The 18,310-nt window shown below is 43.8% G+C and overlaps 1 protein-coding gene across 2 annotated transcripts; it reads right to left on the reverse strand.

The window, feature by feature from the left end:
- Window positions 1-1,911: 1,911 nt before the first annotated feature.
- On the reverse strand, window positions 1,912-12,870 carry LOC119648256 (prisilkin-39). Of its 2 annotated transcripts, XM_038049901.1 has the most exons (4): window positions 12,606-12,870; window positions 3,199-3,301; window positions 2,751-3,132; window positions 1,912-2,015 (listed from the first exon to the last, which is right to left on the reverse strand). In XM_038049901.1, exons 1-4 carry the CDS (start codon window positions 12,624-12,626, stop codon window positions 1,973-1,975), a joined length of 549 nt encoding a protein of 182 aa, XP_037905829.1. In that variant the 5' UTR covers window positions 12,627-12,870; the 3' UTR covers window positions 1,912-1,972. The 2 variants fall into 2 exon arrangements, with proteins under 2 accessions (XP_037905829.1, XP_037905828.1); XM_038049900.1 differs by lacking the exon at window positions 1,912-2,015 and having other exon boundaries at window positions 2,567-3,132.
- Window positions 12,871-18,310: the final 5,440 nt, after the last annotated feature.

Raw genomic sequence — 18,310 nt, forward strand, 5'->3', positions numbered from 1 at the left:
GGTTCTCTCTCCACTGTTATGACTCTTGATAATGGATACCCTGCTGTGGCTCCTGGAGGACAAAAAAGTCTTCGCGCAAGCATTTGTGGATGACCTAGCCGTAATAATTACCGGCGACTGCAACTCTGCATGAAATCCATAGCTGGTGCCTCCGCAATGGCCTCACGGTAAACGCTAGGAAGACTGGACTAGTTATGTTCACTAGGAACGTCAGGTGGGGCAGCTTTACGCTACCCACCTTAGCAGGGGCGGAAATCCAGCTGGCACAAACTGTCAAGTACTTAGAAGTACATTTCGACTCCAAGTTAACGTGGAAGCATCATATCCAGGAACAATATCAGAAACCCTGCAGATTGCTCTGGTGCTGTAGGAATACAATAGGTAAGACCTGGGGGCTTTCACCCAAATGGATATACTGGATGTGTACATCCATAATGAAACCCACTTTGATGTATGCATGCATCGTCTAGTGGCCAAGACTGAACTTTGCTAACAGCAGGAAGCTGCTAACGCAGATTCAGAGACTTGGTTGCCTAAGTATTACTGTAGCAATGAGTACTACGCCGACTGCGGCACTTGAAGCTATCCTAAATTTACCCCCCATTCACTTGGAGGTGAAACGGAAAGCAGCCAACGACGCATATAGGCTCGATACCATTGGGGCGTGGAAAGGCGACCAATCAAACGTTCATGCATCTATCTGGAAATTCCTTGAAAAACATTCGGGAGCCCTGATGCCGACCGATCATATGGTTTCCAGATTCGTCTTTGAAAAGACATACACTATCGTAATCACCGAAAGAGAAGAATGGTCGACAAGTGGCCTGAGTCTTTTCAGATTACAGACCTAATAATCTTCACCGACGGGTCAGTTATCGAGGATGAATCGGGCGCAGCGGTGTTCTCGGAGAATCTGATTATATAACTGGCCCGACCCCCCGAAAAAATGACGACCATATTCCAGGCGGAGATATATTCCATTTCATTGGCAGCAGAAGAATGTCTGCGATAAAAATGGAGGGGTCGTACCATTTGAATATGTTCCAACAGTCGGGCGGCATTATCAACACTAAATGGCAACGACATATCAAGCCAGTTGGTGTGGAGTTGCCCATCAGGTGCTGCTGAAACTTGGCCGACTGAACGAAACATTGCTGATGTGGGTGCCGGGGCACTCTAACATCGCCGGTAATGAGACGGCTGACAGACTGGCTCGCCACAATGGTGGGCCCAGAACCAGCTCTTGGAATCCGACCATCTACTGTCAAGTCTACTCTGAAGGGTGAAATTGCAAGTATTCACGCAACCGAGTCGAGAAATTTGGACTCTTGCCGGCAAGCCAAAATCCTTGTGAACGAGGGTAGGGCCACTAGATTGGCATTTTTGTTGTCCCTTAAGAAGTGGGACATGAAAACCCTAGTAGGGCTTTTGACGGGACGCTGCTCCTTCAACTACCATATGGAAAAGATTGTGGTAGTGGTTTCGGCTATGTGCAGCCAATGTGAGGAGGAGGAGGAGACGGCCCTGTACTTTTTATGCAGCTGCCCGGCATCCGCAGATCACAGACGAAGACACCTTGCCAAGGTTTTCTTCAATGAAGAATCTGCACACTCTCTGCCTCTGGAGAATGTTCTCAGATTCACTAAAGCCTGCGAACACCATAGGCGGGAAGCCATTGAATAGACAACTTACGGGGATAGTACAATGGGCCTAACAATGGCCTGAGTGCTCGGAGCTGCGGCTCCTCCCAGTTAACTAAACTGAACTAAACTTACCAAACTTCATAGTTGTGGATATTCTGCCAATTAGAGGCGAATCAGAAAGGCGAATTTTATCAATTCCTAATAAAATTGTAATCGACTTCCCAATACAATACACTGATAAAAGGAGAAGGTAAAGCAAACGATTAGATTGGAATTAATATCTATTTCTTTTCAAAAAACTTTTTACAAATGGATTCATAATAAAATATTCATATTAAAGATTTATTTATCCGTAGTATCGATATCCAGTTCCTGGAATGAAATCTCATTTGAATTAAAAAGGAAAATCATAAATGAGAAATCACATCAAAAATTTAAATAAATAAACAATAAGCAAAAGATACACACAGAAAGTTAGATACAAATGAAATAAATATTTTCATGGGATAAGATAAAATCTTTTCTGTTTCAATTTTCCAGTAGATTCCAGACTATGTACATATAACCAGGCGCACAATTTTATCTTAAAGCGTTCGTTAGTATCCAAAAACACAAATTCGAGACTCTGACAGTCAGATGGCGTGAAGTTAAAGATAATTCAGAGGCAAATTTAGATACACACATGTTTGGTGAGTAATGCTGGAAATAAAGCTCAAAATGAAAACGGAAATAGTTGATTATTTTGATTTGACTAACGAAGGACAAATTTAAAATATTTCGGCATGAAATAATTTAAAAACTTTAATAACGAACAAACCAGAATTAAATGCACGGAATGGTACTCGCTAGAGCGAATCACAAGGTGGAAAGCCTCGCACTTAGCATAAACAATAGATAGCATCGAAAAAAGTTAAAAACACAAAAAACAAAAACAATCTTCAACAACATTAATCATAAGATTTTTCAGAAATCTATTAATTATATCCCCTGTAACCGGATACACGTTCAGGAAATGAGGAGCGACTTCGAATAAAGCCCAAACTGTTAGTGTGCGGATAGTAACCGAATCCAAGATTTCGGCGTCCATAGTAGTTACGATCATAGTACCCAAGATATGACTTCAAACCGCCAGACCCACCGTAGCCTCCATAACCGCCGTAACCTCCTCCTAAAACATTAGTTCCGCCAGGATAGTATCCTGGTCCAGTACCGACTCCAGTTCCTGGTGGATAGTACCCACTCGAGGGGTAGTACCCACTGCTTGGATAATTTCCTGTATTCGGATAATACCCTGAAGTAGGATAGTAACCGCTACCACCGGTTGGATAGTTCCCACCAGTTGGGTAGTACCCACTGCTTGGATAGTAACCAGTGTTTGGATAGTATCCACTGCTAGGGTAGTAACCACTGCTGGGGTAGTAACCACTGCTTGGATATCTCGACCCGTACGATGGATATTTATTGAAGAATAAACTGCTTAAATCGAGAACTGTAATAGTGAAGTGGGTTAAGATTAGATTTTTATGAAACAATTTTTAGATAAAAGATTTTATACATCTTCCACTTGCTGCTGGCTCTTGGTCCGACTTTATGCTTTCTGTTGCTTTGGCAGCTTCAGGTCGTGCATGAGTAACCACTAATAGTGTAAGGAAGGTGCCCTGTTGAAAAAAATTTTAAATTTATTGAATTGTACAATCTTTTTTTTTTGAATAAAAGTTAATACAAATTTCATGTGCACTCCTTTGTGAAGTATCAGGCATCTGCACAGTCTCTTTTTCCTATTTAATTTTCAATGAGACTGTGCATTAGCTTCACTATCATCATCCTGCATTCTGTGCAAGAAGTAAACCTGGAACAACGGGAGAGCACAAGGACAAGCAAAGGCATCCATGACGTTGCGGAATTCGAACCTGGGGTAGGGAGATTAAGAGGCTATCGCTGAATCCACTTGATCATTGTAACTTGATCACCGAAATATCAGAACTAGATTAAAACAAAAACAGGCACTTCCTATCGTTTAGAGTTTATGCCAAGAATGATGATTTTATGATTAAAACACCTGAATGACACATATATTGCTGGCAAGACTATGGGGTGTTCCAATCTCCTCTCATTCAAGACGTTAACAAGAGATTGAGAGCCAGCCTGTAGCTGTATTTTTAATGTTATCACTCCCCCCCCCCCTCACGTCCCCACGTACTCGAGGAGGCCGATCAGACCCGAGTCTGCAAGGGACTCATCTGAAGTGGCTCTGCCACGAAGCCTCACCGGAGGTTATCTGGTACCATGGGAACCGGGATGGCCCTCTGAGAGCATATGCTCCAGGAGAATGTGTTCTCGGCCCGGTTATTTGCGGTTGGCCCCCTAGTGGGAGTTTCATGGTGGTTGTGGTTATGCCTACATCGCGGGCAGAGCTCCTCGGAGCTTGAGCCTGTAGTTGCGCTGTACAACTCGGGTGCCGTACTCCTTAGTTGCGACAGAGGTGGTAGATAGGCCTCGCATCCACTGGTATGAATGCTGAGCCTGCACTCAGTATAAACCAGGACCGCTGTGCTTGCATGGTGGGGCTCTGATTGTGGTCCCAAAAGCGATCCCTGTCCGAAGAGGACCGTGGGATTATGCCTTCACTGCAGGTACTCACGTTACACCCCCCAGAACTTTCCCCCTAAACTTTGGGCAGTGCAAAAGAACAGTGAAGACAGGGTAAACAGCGAGTTGCCTGGACCGCATAACAATGATGACACAACTAATCCTTCAGTTTGGGTCTATTCTGACTACCTGACCATAGAATATTATTGTGTTGGAACCAGAAGTGTTTGAACCAGAAGACCTGAAGATGAAGCATCAACAAATGACCTTCACAATCACCTGAAGAACGTTATCATGGATACGGCCATAAACATACTTGGCCCCAGCCGCAAAAGGAGTCGGAACGGCTGGTTTGACGATGAATGTAAGCTAACAACGGAACGGAAGAATGCTGCATACCGAGTAATGTTGCATTCTCAAAGAACGCTGGCACGCGCCGAGACTTATCACGAACTTCGCCGAACGGAGAAGCGACTTCACAGACGGAAAAAGGAAGCCTGGGAGAACTAACAAGTCTGTGAACTAGAAAAGCACAGGGAGCAACCGCACCAGGCGCGGAAGTTTTACCAACAAGTCAGCAGGATGAAGGCTTATACACCTCGATGCTAATCCTCCCGAGACAAAGAGGGAAATCTTATTTCCGACAGAATGGGCATATTAGAGCGATGGGTTGAGTACTTTGATGAGCTACTGAACAACCAGAACATGGGCGAGTTGGAGGTCCCGCCAACTGAACACGACGGACAAATACTGCCACCACCAAGTTTAGGAGAAACAGTCCGTGCAATTCATCGGCTAAAAAAATCATAAGTCGGCAGGAGCCGATGGAATTACAGCCGAATTGGTTGGCGACCAGTTACACCAAGTGGTTCATCAACTTGTGCTCAAGGTATGGGACAGCGAATCAATGCCTGACGATTGGCACTAAGGCATTATCTGTCTCATACATAAAAAGGGAGATATCACACAGTGCAGCAATTATAGAGGTATCACGTTGCTGAGTACCATCTATAAGATATTCTCCGCTATCTTCCTAGGCCGGATAGCCCCATACGCGCAGAACATCATTTGCCCATACCAAAGAGGCTTCACTCCAGGCAAATCAGCAACAGATCAGATTTTCTCTCTGCGGCAAGCGATGGAAAAACTGTTCGAATATGGACAACAGTTGCACCATCTGTTCATCGACTTTAAAGCCGCCTATGATAGTATAGCCAGGGTAAAACTGTACACGGCCATGAGAAAATTCGGTATCCCGACGAAATTAATAAGACTGACTAGGCTGACCCTGATCAATGTGCGAGGCCAGATAAAAGTAGCAGGATCACTCTCAAGACCATTCGACATCAACAACGGTCTACGACAAGGGGATGCCCTATCATGCGTCCTCTTTAACCTGGCCCTCAAGAAAGTGATCCGTGATGCTGAGGTAAATGCAAAAGGTACGATCCTCTTCAAGTCCACCCAACTACTGGCCTATGCTGACGATATCGACATCATGGGAAGAACCACCCGAGACGTACAAACTGCCTTCATTCAGATCGAGCAGGCGGCGCGAGATCTTGGGCTGCACATCAATGAAGGCAAGACAAAATATATGGTGGCAACGTCAGCACCGAAGACTAATCAACCAACAACATCAAACCGCACTGGTCAAACACAAACACGAAGAAGAATAAGGATAGGAGAATACAACTTTGAGACCGTTGACAATTTCTCCTATCTAGGGTCGAAAATCACAACCGATAACAACTACGATGATGAAATCCGCGGACGGTTGTTGTCAGCCAACAGAGCCTATTTCAGCTTACAAAGACTGTTCCGCTCGAAACGTCTCACCATAGGGTCAAAGCTCTTACTGTACAAGACTATGATCTTGCCAGTCCTCATGTATTCCTCGGAAACTTGGGTTCTTAGCAAGAAAAATTGCGAACTCTTGGTCGCGTTCGAGAGAAGAATCCTCCGAAGAATTTTTGGCTCCCTACATGGGGATGGACGATTCCGTAGCCTACACAATGATGAAATCTATGAGCGATATCATGACCGTCCGGTTGCGGATAAAATCCGGCTCAATAGGTTACGGTGGGCGGGTCACTTAATCCGTATGGATGAGGATGATCCCACCCGGAAAGTCTATAAGGGCAATATCTACGCCAGACAGCTTTAAGGGATATCGAATTGGTGGACCTCGGTGTAAAACCGGGATGTCTGGAGTTCCTTATTAAGGCAGGCCTAGACCGGATACCGGTTGTTGCGCCGTTGATGATGATGAACCAGAAGCTGAGCCTCAGATCGGATCGGAAATGCAACGACGACTATGGCAATAGATTGCGGATTTGGAACCTGAAACGTGCGCTTTCTGTTCAGAACTAATGCTCTTAGAATACTCCTCGAACAGGTTGAATTGTTGGATGTTGTTAGGCAGAGAAGTGGCTCCATTGTACCGTTCAATCGGTTACCATTTTTAAAAGCGGAAGAAAGTCAGGAATTCAATCACATGTGATAGCACCTGTCCTCCACAAAACGTATATGAGTGTGTATGAGGAAGGGGAGAGGTATAGTTTCTTAGCTTTGAAAGTTGCTCGGTGACTTCAACGATAAGATCGGAAAAGAGCTGGTCAACCGTGGAACTACTGGGGATGACAGTCGATATACGATGCAACGATCGAGATTAGGAGCGGGTTCATAGTGTGTTTCTGGCACCGACTTTGCTCCCTCGTCGTACATTCTAGAAAACAATGTAGATCTCTCCAGATGGGACGACGTTCAACCAGATTAGTTACGTCCTGATTAGGACAGAAGCTGCACCTATCATCCTCGACATATGCTCATAAGGGAGAGCGCATTGTCACAGCGACCACTTTCTCGTCAGATATAAATGCCAGATAGCGAATAATGGGAGTAGCGCGGTCATCCCAGCAATCAAGTTCCATAATGAAATTCTCCAGAGCAAAGAAATGGCATCAAAATATATCGGGCATTCGAAAAATGAATCCGACGATACTCAACACACTAGGAAGTCGAAAACCTTGATGTGCAGTGGAGTCAATTGAAAGATACAATCAAGACGGCCGAAGAATATTTATCTGATACCACTCGAAAAAGTCAAGGATGCACCAAAAACGCTGAGAAACAACAAAGTGCCAGATGTGAATGGAATCAATTTGGACCTAATAAAAGCGAGGAATTTAGGATTAGCGACCAAGCTCTATTAGTCCAATACATTGTTTAGCGTAACGAAAATACCCCGGAAAACTGGCAAAAAGTGTCATTTACCCTATTTCTAAAGAAGGTCACAAATTCTTCTACTGGATCTAGAGCGGGATATCGTTGTTGTGTGCATGTTTCGAAGTGTTGTCAAAAATTATCCAAAGAAGGATGGAACTATTCTTCAGAAATATTGTTGGCCAATACAGGGAGGATTTGTACTTGAAAAGTCAGCGATTTATCAGATATTCTCAGAGAAGTGAATTATGGAGAAGTGTTGGGAATAAAATGTGGATGTTCGTTGGATTCAAAAAGGCATATAGCATCAGGGATCACTCAGTACTTCACAAAATATTGGCTGAATTTGAAGTTCCAGCGAAGCTGATTAGGCTTACCGTCAACCTGTGCTCAAGTAAAGTTGCAAAACCAACTGCCAGACTTTTTTCGGTACACACTCCGGATTAAAGCAACGCGATCGGTTGGCCTCATCATCATCAACTGCGCAACAACCGGTATCCGGTCTAGGCGTGCCTTAATAAGGAACTCCAGACATCCTGGTTTTGCGCCGAGGTCCATCAATTCGAAATCCCTAAAAGCTGTCTGGCTTCCAGACCTACACCATCGCTCCATCTTAGGCAGGGTCTTCCTCGTTTTCTTTTTCTACCATAGGTATTGCCCTTATAGACTTTCCGGGTGGGATCATCCTCATCCATACGGATTAAGTGACCCACCCACCGTAACCTATTGAGCGGGATTTTATCCACAACCGGACGGTCATGGTATTGTTCATAAATTTCTTCATTATGTAGGCTACGGAATCGTCCATCCTCATGTAGGCGGCCAAAAATTCTTCGAAGGATTCTTCTCTCGAACGCGACCAAGAGTTCGCAATTCCTCTTGCTAAGAACCCAAGTCTCCGAAGAATACATGAAGACTGGCAAGATCATTGTCTGGCACAGTAAGAGCTTTGACCCTATGGTGAGACGTTGGCTCTGTTGGCTGACAACAACCGTGTGCGGATTGGCCTCAAGATTATTCAAAAACACTTGGAAGTAGATAATACGAAAAATTCCAGTGGATCTAAAAGGTAGATTACTGTGCACATCATTCTGATAGTAGTCTGTGCCGGCAATATAAACATCCTGAAAGAGAGTTGGCCTAAAAGTAAACAAGATCTTCCTCTTGTTCGTGACATAAACCAGAAGGAAAAGGGCAATCAGATAAAATACGATACTAAATTATTACAACCTCAAACAGTTGGGAGCTTTGTATACTAAGGCGCAACTCACAAAAGTCAACAACAAAATGAACGAAATCAACAGACGCACCTTGCCTCCTAACAAAACGTTATATCTAGTGCTGACAATTTTGAGAAACAAAAGGTAAAGTTCACATATATACTCGGATATAAAACTTAAACTCGCTCGATCCTATATTAAAGCTGTAAGACGCGGATGACAAATCAGGCCCGAGAGCAAAATGTCAATGTTCCCGAAATTCGAGTCCTTAGCAAAATCTTAGACCCAATGAAATGGGATCTGAAATTTAACGGCGCAGAGGGGTTCGCTCATCTTGATTAGTTGTGCCATTTTGGTCGGACATACGCTTAATCCAGATAGAGACGGGAAGCTCTCAAATTACTATCTAGTGTATCAAGCTATGCTTATTCCAGCTAGCCGTTTGGTCGTTTTCCATTGATTTCGACGTTCACACCAATCTTGGCAAGCGGATTACATGACCAGGACACCTCTCTTGCAATCCTAAATCGATCGCAGATTCATTTCGGATGTGATCATGGCGCGTTACACCATTGGCCCAACAGACCATCTTTGTCCCCACTACCGCGAAGCGCCGTTCACTGTCTTTCATATTCGGACAACACTCAGAACCATAAAGATCTGCTGAGGGGACAACACTGCGGTAAATCTTAGGTTTGAGACGTTCGTTGATGCTCTCGAATTCGTCTACCAAGCGGGGTACACTGAAATTGTTGCCCGTCATCTTCAGCCACCCAGCCGCATCTTATCGTTTTCCTCCTGTTATTAATATGAACGTCAGAAGATGTTATTAAAAACCTGTTATAAGACATCAGACGCTCACATGGAGCTATTCACCGCGCGGAAAATTTTGTGGCAGGAAACTTTACCAACTGGTCAGCCTCTGTGAGAAACACCCAGTTTGTACGACAAATGACCAATGCCGAAGAAGAGCTTCTAAAAGAAACGCGGCCAATTCGGATTAGATCGTAAAGTTTGGAAATGAAAATAAGGTTTGCAGATTTGACTTCAGGAGCAGGTGCATAACAAACCTCGCAGGAATATGCAAGAAAGTCCTTTACGAACTCTGTACTGTTTCACTGCAGTAATAGTATTGAGGAAGTGAAGATTGGTGACAGCGTTGTCTAAAACAATAGTACTGGACACGTAAAATCAGTAGTTCCCGCTGTTAATTGAGACCGAGGTCTATCAGATTCTGCATGAAATTTCTCCATTACCTAATGAAATTTGATATAGGCTTCACTGGAGCTGTAATTTATGGCAAATGCAACCCCAGCAAGTATTACTCAGTATTTACCTTACATCAATGAGGTGGGAGGTTACCAATTTTGTAAGCTAACTCCTCCGCTGCACCCATGGGTAGCGCATCTATTCATCTCCACGTTTTCATATATATTCCCAAGTTTTGAAAGGAAGAAAGAGGGGAAAGAATTTGGTAGCCCCTTCGGCAAATTTGGAGCCAAGACCAGTCTAACAGAAAACTTCTGGGGGTAGTACACTCTTCGCTTATCTTAGTAGCAAATTATCAGAAAAGGTATTACATGACCTCTCCAACCTCCCCAGATCCAGACTTAAACCAGGCCGAAATGAATTTTTCGTTGAGGATGCTGGGAGTCTTATGAAGGATTTCTCTTGAATATAATTCGTACCCATTACGTATTTGCGATTATATTTAAGTGGAGTGATTACCATCTGTCGTTACTTCCGGTTACGCTGCTCCCAGGGCAGGGGTGAGGCAGCGTCTATTATTAACTTTATTTGACTTTAACTTTATTTAACTTTATTTGAACAGGTATCCTCATGGACGGTACACTAGATGGTACAGTAACCAGGCCCTGTAAAAGGTGACCCTACTATTAAGAAAACACTATGGAGTTAGGCCAAGGAGTCGAAAAACACCACACACACATATCATGCGAACTGTGCTCATTGGATAGCTCCACACAAAATTATCTATTGCTGAACTTGCAGTTACTGCAGATTGCACTAGTACGGAAATCTTGGGAATCGGAAAGCTTTCCGAGAGAGTGGAAGAAGGGATGATCGTTAAGATTCCAAAAAAGAGCATACAATTTAGGTGCAACAATTGAAGGGGCGTCTGTGTGCCATCGCAAAGATAGTAACTAAAACAATTCTGGAACACATCAAAGAATGTCTCGAAAATTTGATCGGCAAAAAGCAGATTGGTTTCTGCTCCGGATTCTTCTGCATTTACCATTACAACACCCTACGGATACTGCTGCTCTTCATCGGTTTCGATAGACTTGCCGATAACACCAGCAGGGTGTGTATCTGGGATGCGCTATGTAGGATTGGTATTCCGGAGAAACTAATAGCTATGATCAAGGCGACTTATGATGGAGCAAAATATCACGCGCTGCAACGAAGTAAAATCTCGGAGGATTCTAAGGTCGAAAGCGGAGTCCAGGGGGGATGCATCCTGTCACCGACATTATTTCTTCTTGTTCTCGGTGACGTTCTGAACGTGGAGAAATTCGATGGACGATGACATCTCATCGTTCTCACAGAAAAACACCAGCAAAACCGAAGTTCCCAGTCTGACGGGTCAACGTACTCTCTCTATCTGCATTAATGGGCAGAGCATCGAAAGCGTCGATCAATTTGTATATCTAGGTAGCGTGGTTTCTGCCACGGCAGTACCGAACTAGATATTTCCCGACGCATTAATAGCACTAGATACGCTTTCGCTGACCTGTCTAAAATCTGAAAATGCAGTTATCTCAACCCTAGGATCAAGTTCTATCTGTGTTTCTATATGGGTGCAGTACATGAAGAGTAAAATCAACTGCTACTCAAAAGCTCCAAGTTTTCGTCAATAGCTACCTGCGTCATATCGGAGAACGCTGGCCTGACAATATTTCAAACGAAGAACTTGCACAGGTTTGGCACCCGTATTCGATCTAATTGAAGAATGAAAGTGGCAGTGGATAGGCCACACATTAAGGAGGGGTGACAATTACTCTTCCAAGATGGCTGACTAGTGGTCGTCCTAAAGGCGCTTGACGTAAAACAGTAGAGGAGGAGTGCTAGCTTCTCAGAAAGTCGTGGGGGAAGCTGAAGGACAGTTTAGGTAACCGCGTTTGATGGCGCATAGGTGTGGCTGACGCGCTATACCCCATTAAGGAGTGAAGGACAACCATATGCACAGCGCAACTAGCAAACAAAGTAGAAATAAGTTCATTTTTTTAAAATTTGGACCACCATAGAAGGCTGCTTCCACGTGGGATTTATCCTTTTTTTTCAAGAAGACTACTTTGAGAAAAGGAGCGGAAAACGGTAGAAGAAATGAGTGGTGTATATAAAATCGTTTGCTCAGATTGTCCGGAGGTGTATATCGGACCAACAAAAGAGTCGGTAACCACTTGATTTAGGAAGGATACGAAGGAGGCAGAGTTGGCTATCAAGTACTTCCAAAAACCTTCAAAATCTACTGAAGGCAGATATTGCTTTCCCAGAGAACTTCCTTCGTGAAAGAGGATAGCCTCTCGGGAAGTTTTAGAGGGAGCCTGCTTGACTTTTATGATCCACATATGGATTTGTGACGTCAATACTATATATATAAATTTAGATCAGACTTTTCAAGCTCTATTAAAAAAACAGCAGTTTATATCCTATTCATGTCTTGAAGTCTGTACGATTACGAAGGTTTCGTATGGCACAAAGTCACATTGAATAGGATCTCAACCGGGGTCCTGATTATCCATTCTTCCACTAGACACGGATGAGGAAATATGAAAATTTAATATTATCGCTGAATATCTTCAGTAACTATCTGCTGCATTTTATGTTCCATGAACTTCACACCAAACCTCTAATGAATGCACTTCACTTAAAATCTCTTGATCATATCCACACCAGCGTTAATTACCAAAATTTTCACCCGATCCATTTCCGCAAAGTTGCTTTAATTTCACTTTAAACTCGCGTTTTTGTGGGTTACTAGTTCAGAAACTTCTGCATCAACCGAACAATCACAGTGTACCCCTCAACATTGGCGAATTTTCGCCCAATTTAACAACCGAAACAATTCGCGAGGCTGCAATTTTTATGATTAAGCCGTGGAGAGCCCGCAAAGTCCAAGATCTATCCACCTGAAACAATGCCTAACTTATGAATAATTCTACTTCCCACGGTGTCTTCGACTTTATATACGAATAGCGATGCAAGCGTCCATCCGCCGGGGCTTTGTTAGGAGTCAGAGCAACTTGGGAAAAAATAAATAGATAAAAACAAAATAAAGTAAACAGAACCAGCAAAGTTAAGAATAAATAATGACAATAAACACATCTAATTTTCGGTGGTGGAGGAGCGGAGTAATCAAGCAACCAAGCCAACCAGCCAATAATGGTCGCTTTGCACTTGATAAAATTGCACGGGGCTCGTGCTTTTTCACTGAGACCCGCTGGAGTTAGGCCTAAAGTCTCAATTTTTTCAACATGGTTTTTCAGGCAATTTTCCATATTCTTGTTGTGGTTTTTCTATTGGCTTAACGCATTAATGATGACTTCAACGGCAAAGTAAGTTACTTGGGTGGAGGCTCAGCAGAAGAAGGGTCACACGTTATTTTGTGGCGGTATCGATTTTTGAAAAGTCTGGAAAATCTTAATATATCTAAGAAAGGCAATTGGTTATTAACTTCAATCTCATAAGTGAAGGTTATTTTAAGGTGTACCGTGTTGATATTATCCAACATTATTTTGATACTTGTTTCTGGGATCAGTGCCAAAATGTCATCCACGTACGTCATATTTGACAGTTATCCATCCTGCTCTATTTTGTCCTCCAGTGATGCCATAAAGATTAGGAGTGAGGAAAGAGGATTGCCCATCGCTACACCTGAGGTTGTCTTGAAGTATTTTCCCCTGAATGTGAAAAAATTTTCATTCAGATTGTTTCCCGTTGGTAGACCCCAATTTTTGACATCCCTTGACCAACCACTTCACAATGTTGTAAGTAGAGGAGTTAGAATCGATAATAATCAGTAATAATCTCAGTCAAATCATTGCCTCCTTTGTGTATTTTTGGTTGGCCTCGGATTCTGGATCAAGAGGGGTTTGGCATCCGGAGCTGGGCTGGATTATCAAGCACTGGAGAGCATTCTTTTGGGCCTTCTCTACCCGTTTTATGGATTCCTTAATTCAAAGCAGCGTCAACTTTTCCATTACTAGGTTGTCGTAGTGTTGTTTATCCATAATTACAATCGCATTACCTTTGTCTGCTTTTAGGTAGTATACCGGCTTCTTCTACAGCTCTCATACGATATTGCTTTCTCGCCGGTTAGCAGACTTTGGAATCTTAGTTTGGTAAGCAATGGCTTAGGATAGTCCGTGCCCAGGTTTCCTTTAAATGCAAAACCTTATTAAAATCGATTCAATGTCCCTATGTCTGTCTATCTGTCACACCCGATATACTCCGAAACGACTGAACCGAATGTTACGAAATTTAGTGAGAAAATGTGGTTTACGTGTCCCTGTATATGCAATGAGTGGTGCCATTTGGTGTTGAATTTTAACGGGGACTCCCCATACATGTGAAAGGAGGGTGTAAATTTTCTTTTCACAGAATATGGTCATGTAGAATATCGAATGAAAGGGCTCAATTAGTACTTTTCGAAGCTTATTTTTTTTTTGAACTTAGGTGAAACATAGGGGAGATAAGGAAAGCCCTCCTTAATTTCGTTTTAGGAGTGCAGGAGACGTCAGCATTGATGATAGCATAGGACATAATCATGAAAAGTTTGAAAGCAATCCGACTATTATTAACAAAGTTTTGAAAGGTCAAACTTTCGCATTTCAGGTAAATTTATCACACTCAAGACATGTATGACGTCATCATCATATAAAGTGAATTTATATGAACGGCGGGGTCGATGGATTCCTTTTCTGATTTTTTGTTTTAGTTAATCGCATTTCAATGTCAGTTACTCCAAGTAGACTTTATGCTTTTCATCCCGCTTAATAACCCGTCGGGGAGTTCCGTCCCCAAGTACTCGAAGAGGGCGATCAAACCCTAGTCTGCAAGGGACTCATCTGAAGTGGCTCTGCCACGAAGCCTCACCGGAGGTTATCTGGTACCATGGGAACCGGGATGGCCCTCTGAGAGCATATGCTCCAGGAGAATTTCTGGAGGATGTGTTCTCGGCCCGGTTATTTGCGGTTGGCCCCCTAGTGGGAGTTTCATGGTGGTTGTGGTTATGCCTACATCGCGGGCAGAGCTCCTCGGAGCTCGAGCGTGGAGTTGCGCTGCACAACTCGGGTACCATACCCCTTAGTTGCGGCAGAGGTGTTAGATAGGCCTCGCATCCACTGGTATGAATGCTGAGCCTGCACTAAGTATAAACCAGGACCGCTGTGCTTGCATGGCGGGGCTCTGATTGTGGTCCCAAAATCAATCCGTGTCCGAAGAGGACCGTGGGATTATGCCTTCACGGCAGGTACTCACGTTAAACCCCCAGGACTTTCATCCCGCTTAATATCAATGGCTTTTCCTCTGGAATATCTCCAGTCGAATTACGGAGCCCCACAGTCAAATTCGGGGGATATTCTATCCTTTTGTCCGTGGCCCGCCTATTTCGGCTATGTATCATAGCCGAAGCACTGGTAGAATCAATAATTAAACCAACCCTCTTAAGATACACGAATGCTTCGAGGGGAATGAAGCCTGTCGTGAGAGTTTTCTAGAAATACCCATCATTTGGGTAGAGCAGCTGCGAAAAGCAGAGGTTCCCCCACTACGAAACGGTTCGCACTATATGATTCCGAATTAGTCTGATGATACCTGTGTCAATTCTCGGCACAGCAGCTGCATACATCTCCTCATTAGTTCCATAATGTTCATAGTTTGGCGAAGCAGTCCTATTAAGCCCCGTGCAAGCACGCAGATATTTCCTTTCAAAGATCCTTATTTTCTCCATTGACTAGCACTCGAATCAAACCAGATAGGACAACCGTAGGTGAGCATCGGTCTAACAAAAGTGAGATAGCACCTTCCGGTTAAGATGTGGAGCATAAACGAGTCTTCGAAGGGACATGAATGCCTTGTGCTTCGCTTGTGCAATTTAATGTGCTCATTAAATTGGAGATGCTCATTAAGACGCACACCCAGATATCTACCGCACTTCTTATGAGGAATGCGCTCAGAACTATCCTCGTTTGCAACAATGTGGAAATTTCTCCAATTACTTTTTTAAGTTTCTACTGGTTTACGCCAAGGAATCGTTTCAGACTTTTCAGCGTTGATTTTTATCCGGCAGTTGTCCGTAAAGAACTTTATGTCTGAAGTTCAAGTTGCACCTCAGTAACCTTCTTATATGCCGTGTGGGCTATCAGATCGTCAGCAAAGACAACCAACGACTTCTTGGGGATTTATCAAACTTGAACAAGTTGAGTAATTCGCAAGCAAATACTGCGAAAAGTGTAGGCGCAGTCACTGTTTGCTTATAGTGAGATTTCTGTCCATGATGACAAAGGACTTCAAAGCTCTTACTGTACAATGATTTTGCCAGTCCTCATGTATTCCTCGGAAACTTGGGTTCTGAGCCAACTCTTAGCCGGGCTCAAGAGAAGAATCCTCCGAGGATTGTTTGACCCCTTACATGAGGATAGACGATCCAGTAGTCTACATAACGACAAAATCTATGAGCGATACTATGTGGACAAAATCTGGCTTAACGGGTTACGGTGGGCGGGTCACTTAATCCGTATGGATGAGGATGATCCAGCCCGGAAAGTCTAAAAGGGCAATATCTATGGCAGAAAAAGAAGACGAGGCAGATCCTACCTGAGATGGAGAGATGGCGTAAGTCAGGACGCCAGACAGCTTTTAGGGATACCGAATTGGTGGACCTCAGCGCAAAACCGGGATGTCTGTAGTTCCTTATTGCGCCGTTGTTGATGATGATGACAAAGTACTTACCATACAGCATACTACACATCATAGCTACGAGGTGGCTGGGAAACTCGTCCTTCAGGAGCCTGAAAACCAACCCATCCAACCAGATGATATCAAAGGCCTTCTCCGTGTCTATAAGCCAAGCACTTACGCACTCACCATTGTTAATCCACCAGCAAATATCAGATGTTACCTTCGTTATTGCATTTATTCTCGAATGTCCAGGTCCAAATTCGAATTGCGGCTTCGAGAATATTTACTTCCTCTTGATATGCCCGTTGAAGGTTTTCAATACCAACCTTGCTGATATTAGACAGCAAACTGATTGGAGGGTAGCTCTTAGGACTAGAGGAACCCTTCCCGCTCTTTAAGACCAGGAACACTCGGGACTTCCTCCATTACCCTGGAGAGAAGCAGTTGTTCAATAAATCATTGAACAATATGCAATAATTACGAATGGCATTGTCTGGTAAATGCGTGAGGACCCCGTTGGGAATGCCTTCCATTCCAGGTGATCTCTTATTGTCTACCCTTCTACATATGGAAGTTTACTCCACACATGAGACAACTTAACCAGGCAGATCACTCGGTATGAGATCAGCTTCAGCAGAAACTCGATAAGAATAGCGTTATGGTCGCTATCGTAAGGAAGAGCCTGTAGTTTCCGTTGAGGATTCCTAAAATTAAAGTTCAGGCGCGCGTCGACAACGCACAAACCCAGATAGGAATTTGTCTTGGGCCAAGCTGGACTATCTGACCCGTATAATTCACATTTATATTATCTCGGGTGTTGCTCTATCCAAGATTTGAGGAATACCCCTCTGGGATTGCTTGTAGCGTTTAGCCACAAAGTATGCTTAGCATTCAAGTCGCCAGCTATAATATAATAATGAATGTAGCCTGTTCTCTTCGAGTATCGTAGACAGAGAAAAGAATTCCCCCTTGAACTTGGCTCGATTGTTTCCCACTGCATAGGCATCCGGTTGAGGCTTCTTAGTTCCCCCTTCTGCAAACGGGATCCCTGGAACAATTGGTGCCGAAGGGACAGTACTGTTCAACACCGCCGACAGCTTCTGAATTTTGACCGATCTCGGCGCCTGCTGCTTTGTGACTTTGACATTGTGGTATGCAGGACATCCACGGTAAAAAGCCGGATGCCCAATGCTTCTGCAGTTTGCACATAAGGTTTTTTCTTTGCGCTCTGCTTGAATCACTTTACACATCGCAAGGCCGTTTGACAGTTCACTGCCGAGTGACCAGCGGTGGGAGCATCCTCGGCACCGAGTTATTTCGCCCCTCAGCAGGCGCTTAAAATGAATTGCCTGGTAATTAAGCGACCTGATGCCGATCGGATCGCTTTCCCGGTTCTCTAGGCTTATCTACACGAGGAAGTGCGCAAAATTCCTTTTTCCGAAACGGATCTCCTCGTACTAAAACACGACATTAAGAGGAAGTTGACCTCAGTTCCTGTTTCCCGGAGCATTTTTAGCACCTCATCAGGCTCTTCCTCCGCATCCAAGCTTTTCAGAAGGAATATCTCCTCTTCCTCTCCTCTCTTCCTTTGGGGTGTAGGTGAAGTGAGGAGACTTGACTCGCTCGAGAATAATAGGATCCGCCTTTCATCAAACTTAAAGCGCATTTTCTGTTGCAAGTGAAAACTTTTCACATCACAGGCAGATACTC

Source organism: Hermetia illucens, chromosome 2 (genome assembly GCF_905115235.1).
Source record: "Hermetia illucens chromosome 2, iHerIll2.2.curated.20191125, whole genome shotgun sequence".
Taxonomy (NCBI): Eukaryota; Metazoa; Arthropoda; class Insecta; order Diptera; family Stratiomyidae; genus Hermetia; species Hermetia illucens.